The 26,642-nt window shown below is 45.7% G+C and overlaps 1 protein-coding gene across 1 annotated transcript in view; it reads right to left on the bottom strand.

Annotated features, from left to right (window-relative positions):
• Positions 1 to 26,642, bottom strand: part of LOC119970397 (transient receptor potential cation channel subfamily M member 6-like) — a 282,278-nt gene that overhangs the window by 13,208 nt on the left and 242,428 nt on the right. Inside the window, exons 33-35 of the mRNA XM_038804950.1 lie at positions 26,543 to 26,608; positions 24,914 to 25,200; positions 2,992 to 3,074 (exon numbers count right to left, since the gene is read on the bottom strand). Coding sequence (XP_038660878.1) covers positions 2,992 to 3,074; positions 24,914 to 25,200; positions 26,543 to 26,608 — 436 coding nt within the window. The remainder of the gene's footprint in view (positions 1 to 2,991; positions 3,075 to 24,913; positions 25,201 to 26,542; positions 26,609 to 26,642) is intronic.

Here is a 26,642-nt window from a genome sequence, read left to right as displayed (position 1 = left end):
TAAATCCCCAGATTAATGCGCAATGTTGCCACATTAGCTGATCTCAGATAGGGTGCAATGACACCCCAACACTGAGGCAGAAAATAGGCCAGGATTCCCATTCCATGAAGCAAATTTTATCTCCAAAATCTGAGTCCTGCCTCAGGGTCCTCCTTCTGGCATGGCTCCTGTCCATGCTGAGTTTAGTGGAGGCAGGGTGGGAGGTAGACAGCCAACTCAGACCCAGGAGGCAGGCTGGCAATTTTAATATTGTATAAGAGGCTGCGAGTCTCCTTTTTGTTCACCATCTGACATGATCAATTGGGTTTAGTGCCTTTCTACTTACTGACTCAATCTAATGTACTTGCCTGGACAAACTCCACATGATCAAATATCCTTCCTACTCATAGCCCTTCTTAGCATCCCTCTCCCACCATTCCACTGAACATCCCCCACAGTTAAGGGCTCAGATCTCTTCAGCCCTCTACACATGTAGAAATGTATTCCTTCCCACAGAAATGGGCGGTACGTTAGCACAATGGTTAGCACTGTTGCTTCACAGCACAAGGACCTGGGTTCGATTCCTGGCTTGGGTTACTGTCTGTGCGGAGTCTGTACGTTCTCCCAGTGTCTGCATGGGTCTCCTCCGGGTTCTCTAGTTTCCTCCCACAAGTCCCGAAAGAAGTGCTTGTTAGGTTGAATTGGACATTCTGAATTCTCCCTCAGTATACCCGAGCAGGCACCGGAGTGTGGCGACTAGGGGATTTTAACAGTAACTTCTATGCATTGTTAATGTAAGCCTATTTGTGAAACTGATAACGCTTTTTTTATTATGTATTCCTTCCCACCCCTTGGAGCCTAGGGATTGGCTCCGCTCATTCTGGGATCTCTATACCGAATTTAAAATTAAACAGTGTATGGGGAACTTCAACTACTGAATTTTCAGCACACTATCAGGCCCCCTTCTCCTGGTGGCCAAGAAAGTTAAAATTCCCTGTTTCTCTATCAAATGATCAATGCTGGAAAGTTTACATATGTGGAAGTCATCTCAGGACAGTAACTGATGGCTCTGAACTTCACCATCAAGGTTTAGTAAAATGTTTCAACTTTTTCCAATGTTTTGTTTCAGGAAGATCAGTCAGTAAAAATCTACAAAAAACTTCAGAGCTTCCAAACAAGTCTGCAACCTTTTCAGCCATAGAACTCACAAGCATATCTTATCGCCTGCAACCTAACCGCTTGCTTTTCATCACTAAATCAATGGTGACTGTGCCTTCAGCTGCTGAGGATCCTATGCTCTAGAATCCCCTTCATAAACTTCTCCGCCATTCTACCTTCCTTTCCTCTTTCAGGACATTCCTTAAAAGGTACCGCTTTGACAAAGTCTGCCCTAATATCCTCCTTCTCACATGGCTTCACGTCAAATTTTATTTGATAATGCTCCTGTGAAGCACCTAAGGACATTTTACTCTTTTAAGGAGTTGTATAAACACAAGCTGCTCTTACTGCTGAGTTTTTTTATTATTTGCCATTTTTAAGTAATTGATCCATCAAACATACAAATACTTCCAGGTCAAAGGAAACAGACATGACACTTCCTGTTCCTGAGTACAACTGTGTGCAGTAATTTGACAATGTGAATATAATGCTGCATATTTACCCAAAAAATTCTATCATAAAATAGATCAGTAAATTCCCTAGTTTTTGATGCTGTATAAAGGTGCCTTTTCTAACTGAAAAGGATAGCACAGTATACTAATATCTGGCATGGTGTTTTTCAAATCTTTCCCACTGCATCACAAACTGAAATATGCTTGTCAAAACATAAACAACATTTTGCAATTCCAGTTTAAATCTAACATTGGAGAATTAAAACTTTTATTTAAAATTATCCATTGGCTCTCATTCCACAGGAACCAGATTTAACGATATATTCTTTTCCTAATTTCTTTTTCAGTTTATTAAAACTGACATTTTGTAACAGTAATTTTATTATTAGGTTGTAAGTGGGCTAATACATTCCCCTTGTGACGAGAGGAATTTCCTGAATGTGGAGCCTCAGCAAATAGTGGTAGTTGTGTTATGATATGTTGGAGCTCTTGCTGTTGGGAAATTCAGCTCTATTTGTATTTTGGGGTGTAGGGGGCGTCCAAGAACACCAACAGAACACTAAAAGAATCTTAGTGCCTGGAAAAAGATGGATTTCTATTTTCAGGCCACTGACTCAGGAGAAACCGGGGTGGAAGCACTCTGAAAATTACTGAACAACCCTGGACCTGCTGTCGCTGTGGTGAGAGCTGACCCATGTCAGAAGGCAGGCCCATTTAAAATAAAGACTTGCATTTGTGTAGCCACTTTCATAACCACAGGATGTTTCAAGTCACTTTACAGCGAATTAATCACTTTTAATGTGTAGTCATAGGTTAGAATTTTCCATTCATTCTCGCTAGCAGGATCTTCTGGTCGTGCCAATGGCAAATTCCCAATGCCAGTTTCCTGGTGCCGTCACCATCCAATGGCGGGTGCAGAAAATCCCATTCATTGTTGTAAAGTGGGAAACGCAGCTGCACAAAGAAAGCCCTCACTAACAGCAATGAGACAAATGAGCAGATGTCTGTTTTAGAGGTTAGTCAGGAGACTGGGAAAATCTTCCCTGCTCTCCTTCAAATAATATGTGGTATCTTTTACATCTGAAAGATGGCATTCCCTCAGTGCAGAACTAGAGTGTCAGCCTAGACCATGAGTACAAGCCCCTGAGAGTGGGACTTGAACTCACAAACTTGACACTGCTGAACCACAGCTGAGGCCTAAATTTGAAATGCAGAACAGGGTATTTTGACATACCTAATTCTCTATTTCCTACTCTGGACTGAACTGGCCAGATGCCCAATGTCTACTCAGAGATGGGTGCTGGTGAATTCACCGACTGCTGCGATAACTTTGATACCACACAGGTAGTTGCGCAATGTGATCAGATTTTTAAACAATGATCTGTTAAATCCAGCTTCTTACCTTGGAGTATAAGGGATGGTTTGTGGTTTCATTTGATTGAAGGTGTAAATGAGTTTCTGTGCAGCCCTTTGCTGTTGTATTTCCTACATGAAAGCAGGAAGAAAAAACAATTGCTCAAAAAATGGTTTTGACATTCTTCGATCAATCTGTTAAAGGAAATTGTTCAGGAAAATGTTCTTTTATGTGCAACAGAACTGTGAATATATTTACGAAGAATGTGATTACCCCTATAGTGTACATAGAATATAATAATAATAATCTTTATTGTCACAAGTAGGCTTACATTAACACTGCAATGAAGTTACTGTGAAAATCCCCTCGTCGCCACAGTCCTGTACCTGTTCAGGTACACAGAGGGAAAATTCAGAATGTCCAAATTACCTAAAAGCACAGACAGTGACCCAAGCTGTGAATCGGACCTGGGACCCTGGGCTGTGAAGCAACAGTGCTAACCACCGTGCTGCCCACTTCCCACACTCAGTGCAGGTGAGCAGCCTATTGCCTGTATGAACTCTTTGGTATTTACATAGGGCTGATGAATCACTGAATATCTTCCCACACTCAGAGTAGGTAAACGGCCTCGCTGTGGTGTGAACTTGTTGGTGGTTTTGCAGGCTGGATAACTGAGTGAGTCCCTTCCCTAACTCAGATCAGGTGAATGGTCCCTCATAGGTGTGACTACGGTGATGAATCTCCAGTTCACATGGGGAGCTGAATCCCTTCCCACAGTATCCACAGTTTCAGCATGTCAGTGGTGTCCTTATGTCTCTACAGATTTGGCAATCAGTTAAAATCCTGTCCACACACAGAACACGTCTATGGTCTGTCTCTCCACGTTGTAAATGGCGCAATTCTTTATCAGGCTGTGATGTGGAGATGCCGGCGTTGGACTGGGGTGAGCACAGTAAGAAGTCTTACAACACCAGGTTAAAGTCCAACATGTTTGTTTCAAACACTAGCTTTCGGAGCACTGCTCCTTCCTCAGGTAAATGAGGAAGGAGCAGTGCTCCAAAAGCTAATGTTTGAAACAAACATGTTGGACTTTAACCTGGTGTTGTAAGACTTCTTACTGTTTTCAGGCTGTGTAACTGGTTAAAGCTCTTTCCACAGTCAGTGCTCTGGACCACTCTCACTCTGTGTGTGTCTTGTTGATTTTCCAGTCGCACAAATGTTTAAAATCTTTCCCACAGACAAAAAAATTCTCCTTTCATATTTACAGGCCAATGACATTCAGGCCCTGATGAAGGAGTGAATCTGTTAAATGTTGATGAGGAATTTGATTTGAGTTTTCCATCTGTAAATCTTCCCCTTGTAATATCCTCTGAAGTATATCGAGGAAAATCCCTCTGTAAATGTGAATTTGAATTTTGGGTTCTTCTTCTTTGGATCCCATTCACAACAGGGTGCACTAACAGAAGAACATTAAAAAATAGAAGCAGGAGTAGGTCACTTGGGAATGCCACCCTGCTCCTTCATCAATAGATTGTGGCTGAGCTTTTATATCAACACCATTAAGGATATGGAAATAATGGGCTGGAATTTACAGGTCCCCACCCAGCATATTTTCAGAAGGAGGCATTAAAACATGTCAGGTGACTAGTCCGCCACTTTCCCATCCGCTCCCCACCTGGTCCCCACAATACAGGGGTGGATAAGGCTCCCATTAGCCTGCTCGCCCTTAGGATTACTGAGCTATTTAGATTGCAAATTATTGGCCACTTAAGGCCCTCAATCTGTCCTCACTGTTTTAATACATTGGCCAATCAACAATGAACTATTGTGGGCAGGTTGTTTCTTCACCAGCCTTCGTAAAAAGGACAGGAATGAGAGGGTTTACCGCCCTTAGGAGTGTACCTTGTTAGCATTGGCAGCTCACCTCCCTCTGATTCCACAGTTCCACCACCCTCCCCCTGACTTTCACCCCCATTTTGGGTAATTTGTGACTCTCAAACTCAACCTAAATCTTATAGTGGGCAATTAATGCCCACTTAAGGGTCTCATCACAGCGCCGTTGCCGTTAGATAGAGATAGAGAAATACAGCACAGAACAGGCCCTTCGGCCCACGATATTGCGCCGAACTTTTGTCCTAGGTTAATCATAGAATTTTGGACAATTTTTCATGGCCAATCTACTCAACCTGCACATCTTTGGACTGTGGGAGGAAACCGGAGTACCCGGAGGAAACCCACGCAGTCACGGGGAGGGTGTTCAGACTCCACACAGACAGCGACCCAAGTCGAAATCGAACTTGGGACCCTGGAGCTGTGAAGCAATTGTGCTATCCACAATGCTACTGTGCTGCCCTTAAGAAGTTAACCTACACTCCATTATTCTACCCTAATCCATGTACCTATCCAATAGCCGCTTGAAGGTCCCTAACTTTTCCGACTCAACTACTTCCACAGGCAGTGCATTCCATGCCCCCACTACTCTCTGGGTAAAGAACCTACCTCTGACATCCCCTCTATATCTTCCACCATTTATCTTAAATTTATGTCCCCTTGTAATGGTGAAAAAGTCTCTGACTGTCTACTCTATCTATTCCCCTAATCATCTTATAAACCTCTATCAAGTTGCCCCTCATCCTTCTCCGTTCTAATGAGAAAAGGCCTAGCACCCTCAACCTTTCCTCGTATGACCTACTCTCCATTCCAGGCAACATCCTGGTAAATCTCCTTTGCACCTTTTCCAAAGCTTCCACATCCTTCCTAAAATGAGGTGACCAGAACTGCACACAGTACTCCAAATGTGACCTGACCAAGGTTTTGTACAGCTGCATCATCACCTCACGGCTCTTAAATTCAATCCCTCTGCTAATAAACGCTAGCACACCATAGGCCTTCTTCACAGCTCTATCCACTTGAGTGGCAACTTTCAAAGATCTATGAACATAGACCCCAAGATCTCTCTGCTCCTCCACATTGCCAAGAACCCTACCATTAACCCTGTATTCCGCATTCATATTTGTCCATCCAAAATGGACAACCTCACACTTGTCAGGGTTAAACTCCATCTGCCACTTCTCAGCCCAGCTCTGCATTCTATCTATGTCTCTTTGAAGCCGACAACAACCCTCCTCACTATCCACAACTCCACCAATCTTCGTATCATCTGCAAATTTACTGACCCACCCTTCAACTCCCTCATCCAAGTCGTTAATGAAAATCACAAACAGCAGAGGACCCAGAACTGATCCCTGCGGTACGCCACTGATAACTGGGCTCCAGGCTGAATATTTGCCATCCACCACCACTCTCTGTCTTCTATCGGTTAGCCAGTTTGTTATCCAACTGGCCAAATTTCCCACTATCCCATGCCTCCTTACTTTCTGCATAAGCCTACCATGGGGAACCTTATCAAATGCCTTACTAAAATCTATGTACACTACATCCACTGCTTTACCTTCATCCACATGCTTGGTCACCTCCTCAAAGAAGTCAATAAGACTTGTGAGGCAAGACCTACCCCTCACAAATCCATGCTGACTATCCCTAATCAAGCAATGCCTTTCCAGATGCTCAGAAATCCTATCCCTCAGTACCCTTTCCATTACTTTACCTACCACCGAAGTAAGACTGACTGGCCTGTAATTTCCAGGGTTATCCCTATTCCCTTTTTTGAACAGGGGCACGACATTCGCCACTCTCCAATCCTCTGGTACCACACCTGTTGACAGCGAGGACAAAAAGATCATTGCCAACGGCTCTGCAATTTCAATTCTTGCTTCCCATAGAATCCTTGGATATATCCCGTCAGGCCCGGGGGACTTGTCTGTCCTCAAGGTTTTCAAAACACGCAACACATCTTCCTTCCTGACAAGTATCTCCTCAAGCTTATCAGTCTGCTTCACGCTGTCCTCTCCAACAATATGGCCCCTCTCGTTTGTAAATACTGAAGAAAAATACTTGTTCAAGACCTCTCCTATCTCTTCAGACTCAATACACAATCTCCCGCTACTGTCCTTAATCGGACCTACCCTCGCTCTAGTCATTCTCATATTTCTCACATATGTGTAAAAGGCCTTGGGGTTTTCCTTGATCCTACCCGCCAAAGATTTTTCATGCCCTCTCTTAGCTCTCCTAATCCCTTTCTTCAGTTCCCTCCTGGCTATCTTGTATCCCTCCAGCGCCCTGTCTGAACCTTGTTTCTTCAGCCTTACATGAGTCTCCTTCTTCCTCTTAACAAGACATTCAACCTCTCTTGTCAACCATGGTTCCCTCACTCGACCATCTCTTCCCTGCCTGACAGGGACATACATATCAAAGACACGCAGTACTTGTTCCTTGAACAAGTTCCACATTTCACTTGTGTCCTTCCCTGACAGCCTATGTTCCCAACTTCTGCACTTCAATGCTTGTCTGACAGCATTGTATTTACCCTTGCCCCAATTATAAACCTTGCCCTGTTGCACGCACCTATCCCTCTCCATAACTAAAGTGAAAGTCACAGAATTGTGGTCATTACCTCCAAAATGCTCCCCCACTAACAAATCTATCACCTGCCCTGGTTCATTACCAAGTACTAAATCCAATATGGCCTCCCCTCTGGTCGGACAATCTACATACTGTGTTAGAAAAGCTTCCTGGACACACTGCACAAACACTACCCCATCTAAACTATTTGATCTAAAGAGTTTCCACTCAATGTTTGGGAAGTTGAAGTCACCCATGACTACTACTCTGTGACTTCTGCACCTTTCCAAAATCTGTTTCCCAATCTGTTCCTCCACATCTCTGCTGCTATTGGGGGGCCTATAGAAAACTCCCAACAAGGTGACTGCTCCTTTCCTATTTCTGACTTCAACCCATATTACCTCAGTAGGCAGATCCCCCTCGAACTGCCTTTCTGCAGCTGTTATACTATCTCTAATTAACAATGCCACCCCCCTACCCCCCCCCACCTCTTTTACCATCCTCCCTAATCTTGTTGAAACATCTATAACCAGGGACCTCCAACAACCATTTCTGCCCCTCTTCTATCCAAGTTTCCGTGATGGCCACTACATCGTAGTCCCAAGTACCGATCCATGCCTTAAGTTCACCCACCTTATTCCTGATGCTTCTTGCATTAAAGTATACACACTTCAACCCATCTCCTTGCCTGCAAGTACTCTCCTTTGTCATTGTTACCTTCCCCACTGCATCACTACATGCTTTGGCGTCCTGACTATCGTCTTCCTTAGTTGCTGGACTACAGATCCGGTTCCCATTCCCCTGCCAAATTAGTTTAAACCCTCCCGAAGAGTACTAGAAAACCTCCCCCCCAGGATATTGGTGCCCCTCTGGTTCAGATGCAACCCATCCTGCTTGTACAGGTCCCACCTTCCCCAGAATGCGCTCCAATTATCCAAATACCTGAAGCCCTCCCTCCTACACCATTCCTGCAGCCACGTGTTCAACTGCACTCTCTCCCTATTCCTAGCCTCGCTATCACGTGGCACCAGCAACAAACCAGAGATGACAACTCTGTCCTGGCCTTTAACTTCCAGCCTAACTCCCAAAAACTTGTTTATTACCTCCACACCCTTTTTCCTACCTACGTCGTTGGTACCAATGTGCACCACGACTTCGGGCTGCTCACCCTCCCCCTTCAGGATCCTGAAGACACGATCCGAGACATCCCTGGCCCTGGCACCTGGGAGGCAACATACCTCGGGCAGCCTTCCCCCGGTAGGTCATCCCCCCCCAACAGCATCCAAAACGGTATACTTGTTTTGAAGGGGAACGGCCACGAGGGATCCCTGCACTGTCTGCCTGTTAGTTTTCTTTCCCCTGATTGTAACCCAGCTACTCTTGTCCAGTACCTTTGGTGTGGCTACCTCCCTGTAACTCATCTCTATAACCCCCTCTGCCTCCCGGATGATCCGAAGTTCATCCAGCTCCAGCTCCAGTACCTTAACACGGTCTCTGAGGAGCTGGAGTTGGGTGCACTTCCCGCAGGTATAGTCAGCGGGGACACCAGTGGTTTCCCTCACCACCCACATCCTACAGTGATACCTTGGGCAGCACGGTAGCATGGTGGTTAGCATAAATGCTTCACAGCTCCAGGGTCCCAGGTTCGATTCCCGGCTGGGTCACTGTCTGTGTGGAGTCTGCACGTCCTCCCCGTGTGTGCGTGGGTTTCCTCCGGGTGCTCCGGTTTCCTCCCACAGTCCAAAGATGTGCGGGTTAGGTGGATTGGCCATGCTAAATTGCCCGTAGTGTCCTAAAAAGTAATGTTAAGGGGGGGTTGTTGGGTTACGGGTATAGGGTGGATACGTGGGTTTGAGTAGGGTGATCATTGCTCGGCACAACATCGAGGGCCGAAGGGCCTGTTCTGTGCTGTAATGTTCTATGTTCTATGTACCTTTCGGGAGTCTCGCTCGCGACCACAGAATCTCCTATCTATTCCCCTAACCATTGAATCTCCTATTACTATTGCTTTTCTATGCTCCCCCCTTCCCTTCTGAGCCCCAGAGCCAGACTCAGTGCCAGAGACCTGGCCGCTGGGGCCTTCCCCTGGTAGGTCATCCCCCCCAACAGCATCCAAAACGGTATACTTGTTTTGAAGGGGAACGGACACGAAAGATCCCTGCACTGTCTGCCTGTTAGTTTTCTTTCCCCTGACTGTAACCCAGCTACTCTTGTCCAGTACCTTTGGTGTGGCTACCTCCCTGTAACTCTTCTCTATAACCCCCTCTGCCTCCCGGATGATCCGAAGTTCATCCAGCTCCAGTACCTTAACACGGTCTCTGAGGAGCTGGAGTTGGGTGCACTTCCCGCAGGTATAGTCAGCGGGGACACCAGTGGTTTCCCTCACCACCCACATCCTACAGGAGGAGCATGCAACTGCCCTAGCCTCCATCCCCTCTTACTTTACAGAATTAGCTGCCCCTTGGACCAACTGGACCTCCACCTCTACTTCCAGTCAGCTGTACTCTAAACACCTGGCTCCCTTCACGCTCTTTGATAAATATAGGAAATGAAATGTAAGGAGCACCTTACTCCCTCCTCATCTAACTCCCTCAGTCACCAAACTCTCACTGTAGCACTCAAATGCCACAAGCTCAGCACTCCCTCAGTCACCAAACTCTCACTGTAGCACTCAAATGCCACAAGCTCAGCACTCCAGTTAGTATTCAAACAACAGCCAGTGGGAAAATCACCATTCCGGAACCCAAAAAGAAAACCTCATTGGGTTTGCTTGTGAGTTCCAGGGCGGGGGTTCCATTGTTCAAAGCCATTTAAGGTATATGGCATTGCAAAGGGGTGTCCACCGAGGGCCACCTCTGCCCTTTCTTCTGAGCCCCTCCACTCCCCTAGCCAGTAATCACCATCCCGCCCTCACTCACGTGTCCCTTGTCTTTCCTCAGTCTCTGGTGGGGACACAACCAGCCGGCGGCAGTCACCACTCTCTTTCATGCTGAGAGGCTATGGCGAGCTGCTGGCTTCTGATTGGCCAGCAGGTCTCAGCGGGCAGGACTTCCTCCCCTTTGGTCCAAAGTTCCAAGGAAGGCCCAATGCCACAGAGAGCATCCTACCCAGCTGCATCACAGCTTGGTATGGTAACTGCTCAGCCCAAGATCACAAGAAACTGTGGAGTGTGGTGAACTGAGCTCAAAACATCACACAAGCTTGCCATCCTCCCATTGATTCTCTATACACCTCCCGCTGCCTCAGGAAGGCAGACAGCATTGTCAGAGACCCCTCACACTCAAGCTTTGCCCTCTGCCAGACCCTTCCATCAGGCAGAAGGTACAGAATTCGGAAGACCCGCACAACCAGACATAGGAACAGCTTCTTCCCCACAGCTACTAGACTCCTCAACGACTCTCCCTTGGACCGATCTTGTTCTCTGTAAGAACACTATTCATGATGCCTTATGCTGCTCATGCTCATGTATTTGCTTTGTTTTGCCCCTTGTTCCGCACTGTAACCAATCACTGTTTGTTGAAATAACATTTGTCAATGTTCTCTGTTGATTATTCTTTTGTGTACTGTGTACGTACTGTGTACGTTCCCTCGGCCGCAGAAAAATACTTTTCACTGTACTTCGGTACATGTGACAATAAATATGAATCAACCAATCAATGCTGGCCAGTTAAGTGCATGATGGGCACATCATTCTAGTGGCCTTCCCCAACAAAGGTGACATAGGAATCCCACCAGTTCTACAGCTGGCGGATAAGACTTCTGCTGCCAACATTAAGTTCTGCCCTATATACTTCCACAGCTGCTTTGTGTATCAAAGCTTACTTTACTACCTAACTTTGTATCATCAGAAAACCTGGACAATGAGGCAAAATCTGGCAATGAAACTAATACTGCCTCATTGTCCAACTTGGATTTTCTTTCCATACCCTGGTTGAGACTGACACAAACCACCCTTGCCCAACTAAAGAGAAGATACACAACAGCATTACTACCACTTATTCATTTGTCAGTAATTGTTCAATAAATTCAACTCAATATTTAACCTGAAATAAACAAGGTCTGTTACCAAGACATTCAAATATTTTTTGAAGGCAAAATGGGTCCTTTGGGTTTTGTGAGTTCAAAGACAGTCTCTGTCTCAGTGAGAGATCTTCATCCCCCTTTTCATACTGAATAAAAGATACAACTGCCTCCTTCCTAATGAATAACAGACACCGACATACCCGTGTTACTTTCAGTTCCCAAGTTACACACTATACACCCCCTGTTTGCACACATTATTATGATCCCAGACCAGTCCTCAACAGTAGCTAGCACACTGGACCAAAACCACAATATTTTAGTTTATTTTGAAAGACTTGTGTGGAAAAAATACTTTGCTGCAGGAGTGATTGCACATAAAAATAAGGATTTGGTATTTTTAAAACAAAACTTTATCGTTAACACAATATTAGACTCTATAATATCACAACCATAAATAGCTTACAATTACCCCTTCAACAATATTACATAATAAAGTAAGTACTAATACCCTGATTACTATTTCTATTCCCAATTAAACAACATGAAATGAAATGCATACAGCTCTCAATCCATCTTACATCCCACTGGCACAGAGTAATACTTGCTTTCCAGAACAAATTTGGCTCCTGTTAGAACCCATGTAGACTCTGGCTGATTATCTTCAAAAAGCGATTTTAACTGGTTTGTTTCAGCATCCCCCCCAATTGGTGCAGAATCGCGATGCTCCGCCCCCTCCAAATCAGCGTTGTTGTGACGCGCGCTCATAGTTGCAACCATGTTCGCATCTCATTAGCGGGCTCACCCATGATGCTCCGCTTGCGATGGGCCAAGTTCCCAAAGGCATGGGTCACATGTGGTCTCAACAGTCATGAACCTGGCATAGTCGTTGCTGAGAGAGAGAGAGGGCATACGGACAGTGTCCAACACCGCCATAGTTCGCCGGCAGTTGTGCAGCTAGCGGGGGGGCTTCTGCCAGGGCTGGGGGGTGTAGTGAGGGGTGGCCAGGAGGTAGGCTGTGGGGTCGGAGTGGACGGGTACTCGGTCCAGCATAATCGGTGCCATCTTTTTGGGCGCGATCGGTGTGTGGGGGATGTAAGTGTACGCGCGGCTGCAGCTTGTCAGCCCTGCATTTGTCCAGCATGAACCCAGCAATTCTCCCGCCGTTTTTTGCATGTTCTACGGGTGTTTCACACAGCACCAGTGCTAGCCCGACCTGTAGCAGAATCGGTGCGGGAGTGGTACCGATTTGTATGTCGTGGAACTCCACAGATCAGCACTTAGACACAGGAACGGAGAATCCAGCCCATCATCTCTCCAAGCTGAAACAAATTAATTCCCCAGGTTGAAAACTCATTGAATCCCAGGGACTCCCCCTAATCAAACAACAATGTATTAGTCCAGGCTTTTTGCACTGGTGAATTTCACCTCTGGTTCCTAAAAGCTTTCTGGTCTTGCAAAACAAGATTATTCAAAAAAAGGTTTATATACCAATATATCTAAAATCCTGCATTCGTCACAACATTAACAAACTGTTCATTATTCTTATCTGTCCCTGCACATACATTGCACAGTCATTAAACCGTGTAAGTTTCTTAACAGTACATGTGCATATTGTCATTGGCTGTTTGTCTGGATGATATTCCCCCTATGGAAAGTGCCATTCCCTTGCCACTTATTGCCATGGTAACTGTTGTGGTTTAATTGCCATTCTTGGAGCCATGTGGACTTCGGGGATTGATGATAGTTCTGTACTCAGTATAGCTGTAAAGGTCCCTTCTTCCTGACCAATTGCTGCGGAGGAAGAGCTTTGAACTGTGAAGGAACAAGCTTCATGCTGTGAAGAAACAGCTTCATTCATTGTGTATTTTTGCCTGCAGTGGTCCCAATCAATCACTTTAATTGCGTACAATCAAGGTGACATTTTCTCTAAACATGTGCCAAGTTTCATATGGACTGTTTCCATTTGGCGCGTTGAAGATTTGCAATATGACTGGCTCTCTAATCCTCAGTTCTGGCTGAAATTTGACTTTTTGCGTTTAACCTTGATATTTACACTCATGCTTGTTGCTTAACCTTGATATTTACACTCACACTTGTTGCTACTTCTGGAGTTTGTAGATTTTTTGCTTTGGAAGAGTAGTTTGCATGTGGTGTGACATTAGTCTTTGGAATGGACTACTTTCCATGCCGTCAGTCGGTGGGTTTCTCCAGTTGAGGATTTCCTTCTATACATCTGTGCTAGATTTGCTCAATTCTTTTGGTGATTTTCACTGTTGCCTCAGCCTTCCCATTTAAATGATGTGTAGTGTTTAACTTCTCAAGCCTCTGTTGATGACTGAATTTTTCCCTCATGAACTGAGGGCCACTATCACTCATCACAATGTCTGGAATGTTGCAGCAAGTGAAGCGTGCTTTCAGGCGTTCTACTATTTATTTTGTCATGGAAATCAGTTGGTCTACCTCCCAATAATCAGAATAGTAGGCTACAATGTCAAGGTAATCGGTTCCTGCATTAGTGAAAAGCTCTACTCCAAGTTTCTTCTATGGTCTGTCTGGGATGACGTGGATCATCATTGCTTGGTATTCATGACAAGCACCACTCTGCCCAATATTATCTTCAATTTCATTGCTCATGTTTGGCCAATAGAGGACTTATTTTCCCTTTCTCACACTCGATACAATTCCTTGTTGGATTGTATGGATGGACTTCAGCCTGAGGGATGAGAACTCCATTTCCTTTGTACAAACTGCCATATTAATCTCGGTATGCCCACTGTGGCCTTGTGACTGTAGGTGTGCCCTTGATGTTATTGGGTCATCCTTTCATCACTACTTCTAGTAATGCTTGTAAAATTGCATCTTTTTGGATAGATTGCTTGATTTGAACAAGGCACTTGTCTGTCAGATTCAATGGGCTGGATTCTCCCAAAGTGGGGCAATGTCCCCATGCTGGCGTAAAAACGCTGGTGTTCACTCCAAAGATTCCTGAAGAAAGTTTGAGCCAATTCAATGCCCTGCAGGGGGCTAGCAGGGACCCAGGGTAATTCACACAGCTTTAGCTGTTGATATGGGCCCCCGCACTTCCGATTTCGAGTCCACGCATGCGCACGGTGGTGGTCTCCAGCGGCCGCGCCAAGTGCCATGGTGGACTCGGACCATGGAGGCCGCTGGAAGATGTAGGCACCACGATCGGCCGTACACCCAAAGATCTGGCCAGCCCGATTTGTTCCCCGGCCACCCATAAGGCCCCCCGATGTTTAATCCCCCCTCCCCCCACCAGGGCGGTTGTGGACTGAGTCCGCGAGGTTACCGAACGGCAATATGTGGTTAGAACCACGCCGTCGGGAATATGGCCGGTTGGGAGTGGAGGATCGCTGGGCGGGCCTCTGGCAATGGGCCGCCAGCCGCGCGGAGTACTTCGCGAAAACGCCGATTCTCGGCTCCCGGAGAATAGTCGGACCGGCGCTGGGTCCGATTTGGGCGTGAAACTTGATTATCCGCCCCTGCGCCAAACGCGATTTTGGCGCGAGGCTGCGGAGAATCCAGCCCAACGTCTCTGCTGGGTTGATGGCTTCCAGATCATGTAGAGCTGCTGCTTCACATTGAATCTGGAAGATTTCACATTCTGTCACAGCATCCTCAACTTTCTTCATGGGGAGTTCTGCTCTTGCCAGCATGTCTGTAACGTACGCTGGTTTACCTTGCTTGTATGTCACGTCCAGAAGATACCTCTGCAAACAAAGTTTACATATTTTGCAGACGCTCTGCAGCAGATAGTAGCAATTTGAGAAAAATGCTCGGTGGTCAGATTTAACTGTTACTTTGTCTCTTCCAAGCAGATGCTAATGAAAATGTTCAGAATCAATAACAATAGCCAGGCACTCTTTCTTGATCTGTGTGTGGCATTGTTCCATTTGCATTAGTGCCCTGGATGCAAATGTGACCGGTCGTCCTTGCTGCTTTAGGGTTGTTCCAAGACACATCTCGCTGGCATCACACTGCAAGGTGACTTCATCATAAGCCATAGTACTTCAGCACTGGTCTTGTCATCACTAGTGGTTTGATTTTAGCGGAACACTGTTTCTTGTTCTGTGTCCCACTGCCATTTCACCTACTTGGAAGTGAGCTAGCATAATGGTGCACAGCTAGAAAACAAATTAGGAAAGGTTTTGCTAAATAGTTCACATCCATAAACTAATAAATCATCTACTCTGGCTTCCACTCCAGGAAGATCACTGATTACCTCATGTTGTCAGTGTTGGTCGTTATAAAATTGCTGCTCCATACAACTTCACTTGACTGTAACCATCCTTCATATTCAGGGTATTAAAGCTATTTGTCTTGAAAAGTTGTGGCAAAATTCCTTCAATGGTTGGCATGGGCAGTGAAATCTCTTCAGCACTTTATTTAGATCCTTTGGCTCTAAGCATACTCTCAGCTTTCCAGGTTGTTTCACTGCTGCTCATCCAGTCTATAAGAGTTATTTCTTTCTTGATTACCCCCTTTTCCAACTCTTCTATCTTGTCTTTTAGGTTTGACTTGAGGGCAGTTGGAACTCCTCTCGGCAGATGCTCAATTGGACTGATTATCTTATGGGCGGAATTCTCCGACCCCCTGCCGGGTCGGAGAATCACCGGCGGGCCGCGCGAATCATGCCACACCGCCCCGATGCCGGGACAGGATTCTCCACAGAGCAGAGAATCGGCGCCACTGGGATCGGTGTGGTCGGCGCGGCACCGGTCAGGGTATGCGCCGACTCTCCAGCACGGGCTGGCATGCCGATTCTCTGGCCCGGATGGGCCGAGCGGCCGTCAACAAAAAGCCGAGTCCCGCGGCGCCGTTCTAACATCTTCTGAGCTGACGGGACCTCGGCGTTGAAGGGTTGGGTGGTGGCCTGTGGGGCGGGGGAGGGGGCCTCTGTAGTGGCCTGGCGCGCGATCAGGACCCACCGTTCGGCAGGCCGGCAACTCTGTCGGTGAGCCTCCTTTCCTCCGTGCTGGCTCCTGTAGTCCTGCGCCATTTGGCGTCGGGGCTGGCACGGAGAAGAAGGCCACTGTGCATGCGCTAGTTAGCGTCAACGCAACTGCGCATGTGCTAGTTGTTGCTGGGCCAACTGCGCATGTGCAGATCCCGCGGCGCCGAGTTCATGCAGGGATCAGCAGCTGGAGCGGCGTGGGCAGTTACAGCACCATGCTACCCCACTGTGGCCTGGAGAATCGGGTCTCGGTACGGGCGCCGACCGGAGTAAAACACTCCCGTTTTTACGCCAGCATCGGCACTTAGCCACCCGATGGGAGAATCCCGCCCATAATATTTCCAGATGATATTCTCCTGGTAGACATACCAGCCCTGTAAACACATCTTTGTACTCCTCTGGGATCCTTTTAGCAGTCAATCGTTTTTGTGCTGCAACACGTTGTAAATCTCTGTTGTATGTTCAGCAATACCAGTCCAAGCTTTAGACTGGTCTCAGTGGAAATGACCTGGAACTCTAAATCTTCATTCCTGCCATTGTGTTTGACTGTCAGACTAACTTGTCCTTTCGGTATGAGTATCATGCCATCATTTAGCCTCAATCTTACTTTAAAGGGCTTCATTTTTGGATCATCGTGTTGGGCTACTTCTCACAGGTCTGTGAAGATCAACATGTTGCATAACACGCCAGTGTCTATCTGACACTTCTTGGTCACATGATACTCTCCTTCTGCAATCATCATTGTAACAGTCGCAAACCATTTATCACTATAGTCCTGAGGGAACCAAACTGTTGGCATTGTGTATAGTTCTTGATTAGATTTGTCTGCTGTTATCTATCCAATGGCCATTTGTATAGGCTTGTTTTGCTGCTTTCTAGCCAAATACTTGTGTGGAAATAGATTCAGCTTCTTTCAGTTGGAACACTGCTTTCCCCACACTGGACTATCCTTCTTTTCCTTTGTATGATGCCATCTGCAGGATTTACATCCTGCCCTTTATCTATGATTGCCCTGTTCATTCGTCCTGGAATGTCTCTCAGGATAATCTATCTCACAGTTTGCCAAATCTATTTGAACACATGTGCTATTACTGACATTTCACAAGCTCCCCATTTTGATACATGTTTACTGCTTTCCTGAAAGTAACTTTCTCCTCTTTCAGTCGACTTTCACTCACTGCAGGGTTTCATAGACTATTCGTTCTTTAATCAGATAATCATTTAGTTATCCGAATTTACATGATTCTGCAAGCTGTGTTACTGCAGTTACATACTGTTCAATAGGCTTCTTTGCACCGTGAGCTACATAGCGTTCTTAAGTAGCACCCACTCAGGGTTCAAAACTAGGTGCCAAAATTTAGCAAGAATTGGTTAAGATTTTCGAAGACAATTATGCACCAAAACTATTAATTATCGAGAAGTTTTGATTTCACTGAAGTAATCGGCTGGAGAGGGAATGCATTGCGCAGTTTGTTGTGACCCTCAAGCGCTTAATGGGGTTTTGTGAATTTGGTGACTCGCTTGGTTTGTGAGCTGAGAAATGAGGCCATTCAGAGGAGATTATTAACGAAACTAAATCTAAGTGTGAAAACAGCATTAGGTTGCTTCTAAAGAGGCTTCTCAGGTCAGGGGAGGCACCAGGACCCATAAACTGACTGCCACCCAGAAATAGTCTACCCAGCAACAAGTGTATCATCACTGTGATGAAACAGGCCATTCACAGGCTGATTGCAGGAGCAAGGACAGCCAATGGAAAAATTGTGGCAGAACTGACCACGCAGCAAGAGCTTGCTGGAGTAAAATAGTCTCTCCGGAGAAGAATGTTCAAGGAATACTACAGAACACTTCTAAAAGAAGTAAGAAAATGAATTCAACTAAGAAAATTCACAATGTGGAAGAAAATAAGAATAGCAACAATGGAACTACAACACGTGGTTCTGATGAGGAAGAGAAATTGTATGTACTCTCTGTACATCAGTTCTGGGTAATTCCAAAATTGAATAGACAACCTGTAAAAATGGAAGTCGATACAGGGGCTGTCAACTCCTTAATTCCTGAGACCATCTATGAACTGAAACTGAATCACCTACCATTGAAGCCAGCAGATGTCATCCACTGGGGAAATAATGCATCTACGAGAATGCAACACAGTCAAAATAGAGTTAAATGGGTAAACTGCAGAGGTGCCACTTCAGGTGGTCAAGGAAGTGTTCCAGCTCTCTTTGGCCCCTCTTGGCTGGAAAAGATCAAATTAAACTGGAGTGCAGTAAACAGATTAGTTGATTCAAAGACGGATTTACAGACCAACCTCGAAAAATACAGCAGTGTAGTCAAGGCCTCACTGGGGTCCATGAAAGGAGTACAACTATCTTTAAAGATCAATCAAAATAGCCACTGAAGTGTCTCAAGACTAGAGCAGTAACCTACACTATACATCCAATGGTTGAATCTGTACTAATGAGACCTGTAGATGCAGGAGTCTTAGAAACTGTCACTACCAGCCTGTAATGAAGCAAGATGAAACAATTTGCATCTGCCGAGACTTTAAAACAATAATTATTCTGGATCAACAGCCGCAATCATTGATTGAAAATGTGTTTGCCTACCAAGCAGGAGGACAGAGGTTCAGTAAGATCAACCTATCGCAGGTTTACCTCAAAATGAATGCTGCAGCTGAATCTCAACACCTACTCACCATTAACACACATGAATCTCTCATTTTGACAGACACCTGATGCCGCGAATAGAGGACCTCTACTCAAAGATTTTTTCTAAACTCGACATGAGTCACACATACCTCCAATTGGAGCTAGACACAGCCTCCAGAAAATTCGTGACCATTAATATTCACAAAGGTCTCTGCAAATATACAAGGTTGCCATTCAGGGGCTGGTTTAGAACACTGGGCTAAATCGCTGGCTTTTAAACCAGACCAAGGCAGGCCAGCAGTTCAATTCCCGTACCAGCCTCCCCGAACAGGCGCCGGAATGTGGCGACTAGGGGCTTTTCACAGTAACTTCATTGAAGCCTACTCGTGACAACAAGCAATTTTCATTTCATTTCAGAGTGTCATCAGCTTGTGCTATTTTCAGAGTAATGGAGAACATCCTACAAGGACCACCATTCGTGGCGGTTTACTTTGACGATGTCCTGGTCAACATTGCCACCAAATAGGAGTACTTGAGCAACTCAGAAGTCCTCCGCTGTTTTCCAAGATAGGCGTCCGCCTTAAGAGAGGACAGTGAGTTCTTTATGCAAAAGAGGTCAAGTTCTTAGGATACCATGTCAACCGGGCTGGCTTGCACCCAGTAGGAAAAGGAGCGAGCAATCAAACAAACCCTGCATCCTGAAAACGCAATCGAATTGTGGTCGTTCTTAGGATTCGTGAATTATTATGGGAAATTTATCCCTACCTTGGCGACCATCCTTGCACAACTGTATGTGCTATTGGAAAAGCACCAGGAGTGGGCATGGAGAGTGCCGCAAGAAGAAGCCTTCACCAAGGTGAATCAGCGGCTGCCCTCATCAGGGTTGTTGACCCACTACAACTCATCAAAGCTCCTTTTGGTCACTTTGGTGCCTCCCCTTACGGAATCAGGGTGGTGTTATCCCACCGCGTGGATGTCGGAATGGAAAGACCAATAGCCGACACATCGTGGATTTTGGCCACTGCTGAATTCAACAATGCTCAGATTGAGAAAGATGGGCTGGCCATCGTTTTTGTGGTGAATAAATTCCACCAGTATGTGTATGACCATCATTTCACCATCACAAGGGACCACAAGCCATTGCCCGCATTGTTTAAAGACGACAGGACAATTCCGCCAATAGCATCTGCTCGGATATAGCACTGGGCCCTATTGTTAGTGACGTACAAGTACATGTTTGAGTATCACCTGGGCACGCAGATCAAAAACGTGGATGCTCCGACCTGGCTCCCATTGCGGACACGTAGCCCCCTATTTCCACCAAGGGCTGATGAGGTCGTATCGACCTTAAATGTTATGGATACTTTGCCAGTCACCACCGCACAAGTTTGCAATTGGATTCGGAAGGGCTCGGTCTTAGCGAGGTTACGCCACAACATCTTACACCAGGATCAGCAAGGAAATGTTGCTGATTTTGCCGGACCTTTTCAAGGTTCAATGTTCTTGCTGACAGTGGGCGCCCATTCCAAATGGTTAGATGTCCATTGAATGCCAGAAACCACTTAAACGCCATCCACTGAGATGCTACAACTCTCATTCAGTGCCCATAGCATCTCAGAGGTATCAGTCGCAGACAACGGTACTTTGTTCACTAGCGAGAAATTTGCATGGTTCGAAAGACAAACGGGGTGAAGCACATCTGGACAGTCCCATACCACCCTTCCCCAAATGGTCTGGCTGAATGAGCAGTGCAGACTTTCAAGATGAGCATGAGGAAGCAGGCCACGGGATCCATGGAGGCGAGGCGGGTGCCTTTTTTGTTCAGCTACCAGGCCACGTTATGACCAAAGTGACGCCGGTGGAACTGCTGATGGGCCGGAGGCTCAGAACCCGCCTTAGCCTAACGTTCTCCGACATCAGTGGGAAAGTGAAACAGTGACAAGACCTCCAGAGGCAGTACTGAAGCATACAGATGCAGGTCAGAAGTTTCTGACCTGGGGACACGGTATACATCCAAAACTTTGGAGGTGGTGCCCGGTAGATTCCAGGGACCGTGGTGAAACAGACCGGACCAGTATCTTATGCAATTAAAACACAAAAACGGATGGTATGAAAGCATCTGGACCACTTCCTGGGCAGGATGCCAGCGTCAGGACCAGCCCCACTGGAAGAACCCTTTATCAGCCCCCCCTGCCCGCACAAGAGAGCCTGGGGACATTACCCCCTAGTGGTCCTGACACTGAGATGTATGAGGTGGATGATTCAGGATCCAACATGGGAGACTCAGACATCTGCATTTTCGGACGATAGCCTCACCAGGGAATGGTCACCGACAGTGATCCCGAGACAATCAATGTGAAAACGACGCTCCTGACCCAGCCCCGCAACAGCCGAGGCACAACTGCGAGAAAAGCCAGAAGATAGCCGCATTCACTCCTCACAAGAGAGACGTACGGACTTTGGGGGGGCGGGATGTTATAAACCCCACGAGACCCACGGAGCTGACCCTTATCGGTCTCCTCAGGGGACTTGTGAAATACAAGCTCTTCCGCTGTGGGGCGGAGGCACCTCAGGATGGACCCGGCTGGGACTTGTAGTGATGCTTCATTGCTGTATTTCCTAACTATGCGTAGGAGATAAATTACTTTTGGCAAATCTTTTTGGAGCTTCTCATTGACTACAATACTTCCCGTGTACATATGTATAAATTACGATGTAAAAATACAATAATTATTTGTTATAATGGACCTTAGGATTAAAATGTTTTATGTGTGTTGTTATTGTTGTGCTGTTGCCTGGTCCCTTTAAGAGTTTAGTCATGTGATAGTCAGTGACATCATTGGCTCCTTTGCGGGATTAGTGTCAGGCTAGACCAAGCCTTTGTACAGTTAACAACCGATATTCTTCAGCATTTCCTTTCTTTTGTCCTGCAAGTACAATACACCTTTGTACTTGCTTGCTAATATTCCATTTCACACCCCACTGACATTTCCAAGACTCTTGATTGACAGCTAAAGGCATTTTCAAAGGAGGTAATAGCTTTGTTTCTTTTTATAACACTTCGCGGTCCATTAACTCTGAAGTGTTTCCTCTTTGAGCAGGTGCTCTATCTGACTATAGATTTTTCATAATGGGTCTCTTCTTTCAACCTCTTAAGCCTGAGCAGCATGCCTATACTGGAGGTAGTTTTCCGCCACAGAGGCAGCTGGCACAAAGTAGACATTAAAGTCCAAGGGTTCCTCAACAAGGACCTTAACTCAGCCACAATTGCATTCTCTGGGTAGACAAAATGATCACAGCGAGTGGGGGGCTCGGATGCATTTGTAGCCCCTGGGTGGTCAGGTGACATGTCTGGACAATAGCCTGGCAGTGTCAACCTGGCAGGGCCAGTGTCGGGTAAGTACTGTCTAGGGGTCTGAATGGGGGCCTGAAGGGGGCTAAAGGCATAAGACCATAAGACTTTGGAGCTGAATTAGGCCATTCGGCCCAGCAGGTCTGCTCCACCATTCAATCATGGCTGATATGTTTCTCATCCCCATTCTCCTGCCTTCTCCCCATAACCCCTGATCCCCTTATTAATCAAGAACCTATCTATCGCAGTCTTAAAGACACTCAGTGATTTGGCCTCCAAAGCCTTCGATAGTAATAATAATAATCTTTATTGTCACAAGTAGGCTTACATTAACAAGGCAAAGAAGTTACTGTGAAAAGCCCCTAGTCGCTACATTCCGGCACCTGTTCGGGTACACAGAGAAAGAATTCAGAATGCCCAATTCACGTAACGGCACATCTCTCGGGACTTGTGGGAGGAAACCAGAGCACCCGGAGGAAATCCACGCAGACACGGGGACAACATGCAGACTCCGCACAGACAGTGACCCAAGCCGGGGATAAACCAGGGAACCCGGCGCTGTGAAGCCATAGTGCTAACCACTATGCTACCGTGCTGCCCAACATGTGACACAGAATTCCGCAGATTCACCATCGTCTGGCTGAAGAAATTCCTCCTCATCTCAGTTTTAAAGCATCGCTCCTTCAGTCTGAGGCTGTGGCTTTGAGTCCTAGTTTTTGCTACTGGTGGAAACATCTTCTCTGCTTCTACTCTATCCAGGCCTCGCAGTATCCTGTAAATTTCAATAAAACCCCCTCATCCTTCTAAACTCCAATGAGTACAGGCCCAGTGTCCTCAACCGTTCCTCTTATGACAAGCTCTTCATTGCAGGGTTCATTCTTGTGAACCTCCTCGAACCCTTTCCAAGGCCAGATCATCCTTCCTTATATATAGGGCCCAAAACTTCTCACAATACTCCAAAGGGGTCTGACCAGAGCCTTATATAGCCTCAGAGGTACATCCCTGCTCTTTTATTCCAGCTCTCTCGAAATGAATTCTAACATTCCATTTGCCTTCCTAACTGCCGACTGAACCTGCACGTTAATCATAAGAGAATCTTGAACTAGGACTCCTAAGTTCCTTTATGCTTCTGATTTCCTGAGCCTTTTCCCATTTTGAAAATAGTCTATGCCTCCATTCTCCCTACCAAAGTGCATAACCTCACACTTTGCCACATTGCATTCCATCTGCCACTCTCCTAGCCTGTCCAAGTCCTTCTGCAGCCCCCCCCCCCCCCCCCCCCGCTTCCTCAACACTACCTGTCCCTCTGCATATCTTTGTATCCTCTGCAAACTTAGCAACAGTGCCCTCAGTTCCTTCTTCCAGATCGTTAATGTATTGTTGCAGTATGACATGAGGTATTATGGTACCTGGGAGTGTGAGCTGCCATTGGTGCAGAGGACTCGCTGCCCATTGGCTGAGAGGAAGGTAGCTCCACCTACGAGATGGAGTATAAGTACCTGTGTTCCCGGCAGTCAGCCATTCTTCTGTACGTCTGCTGCTGGGTCACTTCTTGCGTATTAAAGCCTATCGTTCGGACTTTATCTATGTTTCGTGTCCATTGATTGTGCATCATGTATATTGTAAAAAGTTGTGGTCCCAACACCGACCCCTGAGGCACACCACTTGTCACCTGTTGCCATCCTGAAAAAGACTCCTTTATCCCCACTCTGCCATCTGCCAGTCAGCCAATTCTCTATCCATGCCAGGATCTTACCCTTAACACCATGGGCTCTTAACTTATTTAACAGCCTCCTATATGGCACTTTGTTAAAGACCTTCAGGAAATATAAATAGATCATGTCCACTGGCTCTCCTTTGTCTAACTTCCTTGTTACCTCTTCAAAGAATTCTTATACATTGAGACAAGTAGAACTGTTGCATTTCAAAAACCAAAATTCTGGATACAATCAGAATTTAATTCACACCAGGTAAATTGCAGCAGAACAATGGCCTGTAAAAAATAAATACTCAAATATCAGAGGGCCAAAAATCATAAAAGTGCAACTGGAGTGGAGTGTGACCCAGCCTATCTAGAGTTAGAGGAGTTTACTAGAAAGGCTGGGAATATTTAGCTCCTCCATATATTGAATGGAATAGGGAGGCAGTGGCATAGTGGTATTGTCGCTGGACTAGTAATTCAGAAACCCAGGGTAATGCTCTGGGTTCGAATCCTGCCAGGGCAGATGGTGGAATTTGAATTTAATTAAAAATCTGGAATTAAAAGTTTAATGATGACCATGAAACCATTGTCGATTGTCGTAAAAACCCATCTGGTTCACTAATGTCCTTTAGGGAAGGAAATTGTCATCCTTTCCTGGTCTGCCTTACATGTGACTCCAGACCACATTGCTGTGGTCGACTTGTAAATGTCCTCAGGGATGGCCTATAAATACATCCCAAAAAAACAATGAATAAGGAAAAAAAAACCTCAATAAGATGAAAGTTCTTCATTCTCCATGAATCACTTACCCTCAGACAGAGATGGAGCACTGTTCCTTCACTAAAGATTTTCTGCCATGTTTTGACTACCTCTGGCAGGAAAGACTTTATGATGTAAGTCTGCCCAGTTTTCAGCACATCCTCTTCCGACCAAGTGCAATACACTTTCATAGCCCTACGAAGTCCCCCGTCCATTTCCTCCTTGGAAAGGACATGAATCACGGCAGCCAAACCATGCTGAGACCAGGAGGACATGCTCTTGTCCAGGTTGACTGATGAGCTTTCCTCTAGTTTGTAGATGGTTACCTCCTCACCAGCTGCAGAGAAATACAAAATAATCGCAGTTTCTTCAGCATAGTAATGACTGCAAATTGTTGACAGTTGCTCCAGACCGAACTGACATATTTTACAAAAGTACAATGTTCAAAAATAGTGTAAACTTTCAAGCATCATGAACCATAGATCATAGAATTCACAGTGCAGAAGGAGGCCATTCAGCCCATCGAGTCTGCACCGGCCCTTACAAAGAGCACCCCACTCAAGCCCACGTATCTACCCTATCCCCATAACCCAGTAACCCCACTTAACTTTTTGGACATTAAGGGCAATTTATCATGGCCAATCCACATAACCCGCACATCTTTAGACTGTGGGAGGAAACCGGAGCACCCGAAGAAAACCCACGGCAGACACAGGGAGAACGTGCAGACTCCGCATAGACAGTGACCCAGCCGGGAATGGAACCTGGGACCCTGGAGCTGTGAAGCAACTGTGCTAACCACTATGCTAGCGTGCTGCCCACAAGTTGCTCATACAGATACTTCTGGGCATCCACAAACTTTCCCTTTTGCAAGCCCATTCCTGGATACTTGGTGCCTAAAATACATTGGAACAATAACTTCAGTGCAACTGGTATGTGTTTTCGATTGATTGAAACTGTGGCCTTCAAATCTCAATAAACAATTAAGTTTTTTTTAAGAATTGCTTCCACCCTGCAAAATGGAAGCAGGGACCAGAAGGAAGGAGAAAACAAACCAGAATATATGTTTCAAAATTTGTTTTAAGGAAGAAATGAAATCATTGTTAGAATAGGTCAGAATGAATACAAAACTCTAACATTACAGTAGGAAATATAAGAGGAGAGATACTTAATTGGAACAAGATGTTTCTGACCATATATGTATTTTTGAAGCATGTGATATCTTGAATCATTAATGCAGAAAGAGACCATTTGGCCCATTGATTTCTGCTAGAGTTTGAAAGAGTTTTCCAATTGTGTCCATTCTTCTGCTTTACTTCACTGGTCTACTTGTGACAATAAATTAATGTTATTATTATTGTAAGTGTTCTCCTTTTTAGGCAATCTTTCATTAATTTCTGAAAATTTTGAGCATGAGGTAATGGCCCATCCTTTCAATCTTAACACAGAAGAAGAATTGCACTCTGGTCTCAAAAATCTAAGTATAATAAGCCACACTCTGCACTCTTGATCAGTTATTATCCAATTTGGTAACTGCTGTAAGAAAGCACCGGATCTGTGTTTTCATTTAGCAGAACATTCTCCCCAACTTTGCTGCTTCTCTTTGTGTTTTCCCCATCACTGCCCCACAGACATAGCAAACATTTGAAATCAAACTGCCAGAAAAGCATGAATATTACCAAAGAGATCAACAGGGGTGAAAGGTATTGTCTGGGCAAGCCTCATCAAATTATTTCTTTCAACAGCTGCGAGAAAAAAAAGAAACAACATTTTAAGTAG

This window comes from Scyliorhinus canicula, chromosome 8 (assembly GCF_902713615.1).
Source record: "Scyliorhinus canicula chromosome 8, sScyCan1.1, whole genome shotgun sequence".
In the NCBI taxonomy this organism is placed as follows: domain Eukaryota; kingdom Metazoa; phylum Chordata; class Chondrichthyes; order Carcharhiniformes; family Scyliorhinidae; genus Scyliorhinus; species Scyliorhinus canicula.
Note: the sequence above shows the minus strand (reverse complement) of the source record. Positions and strands in the feature narration are given on the sequence as shown.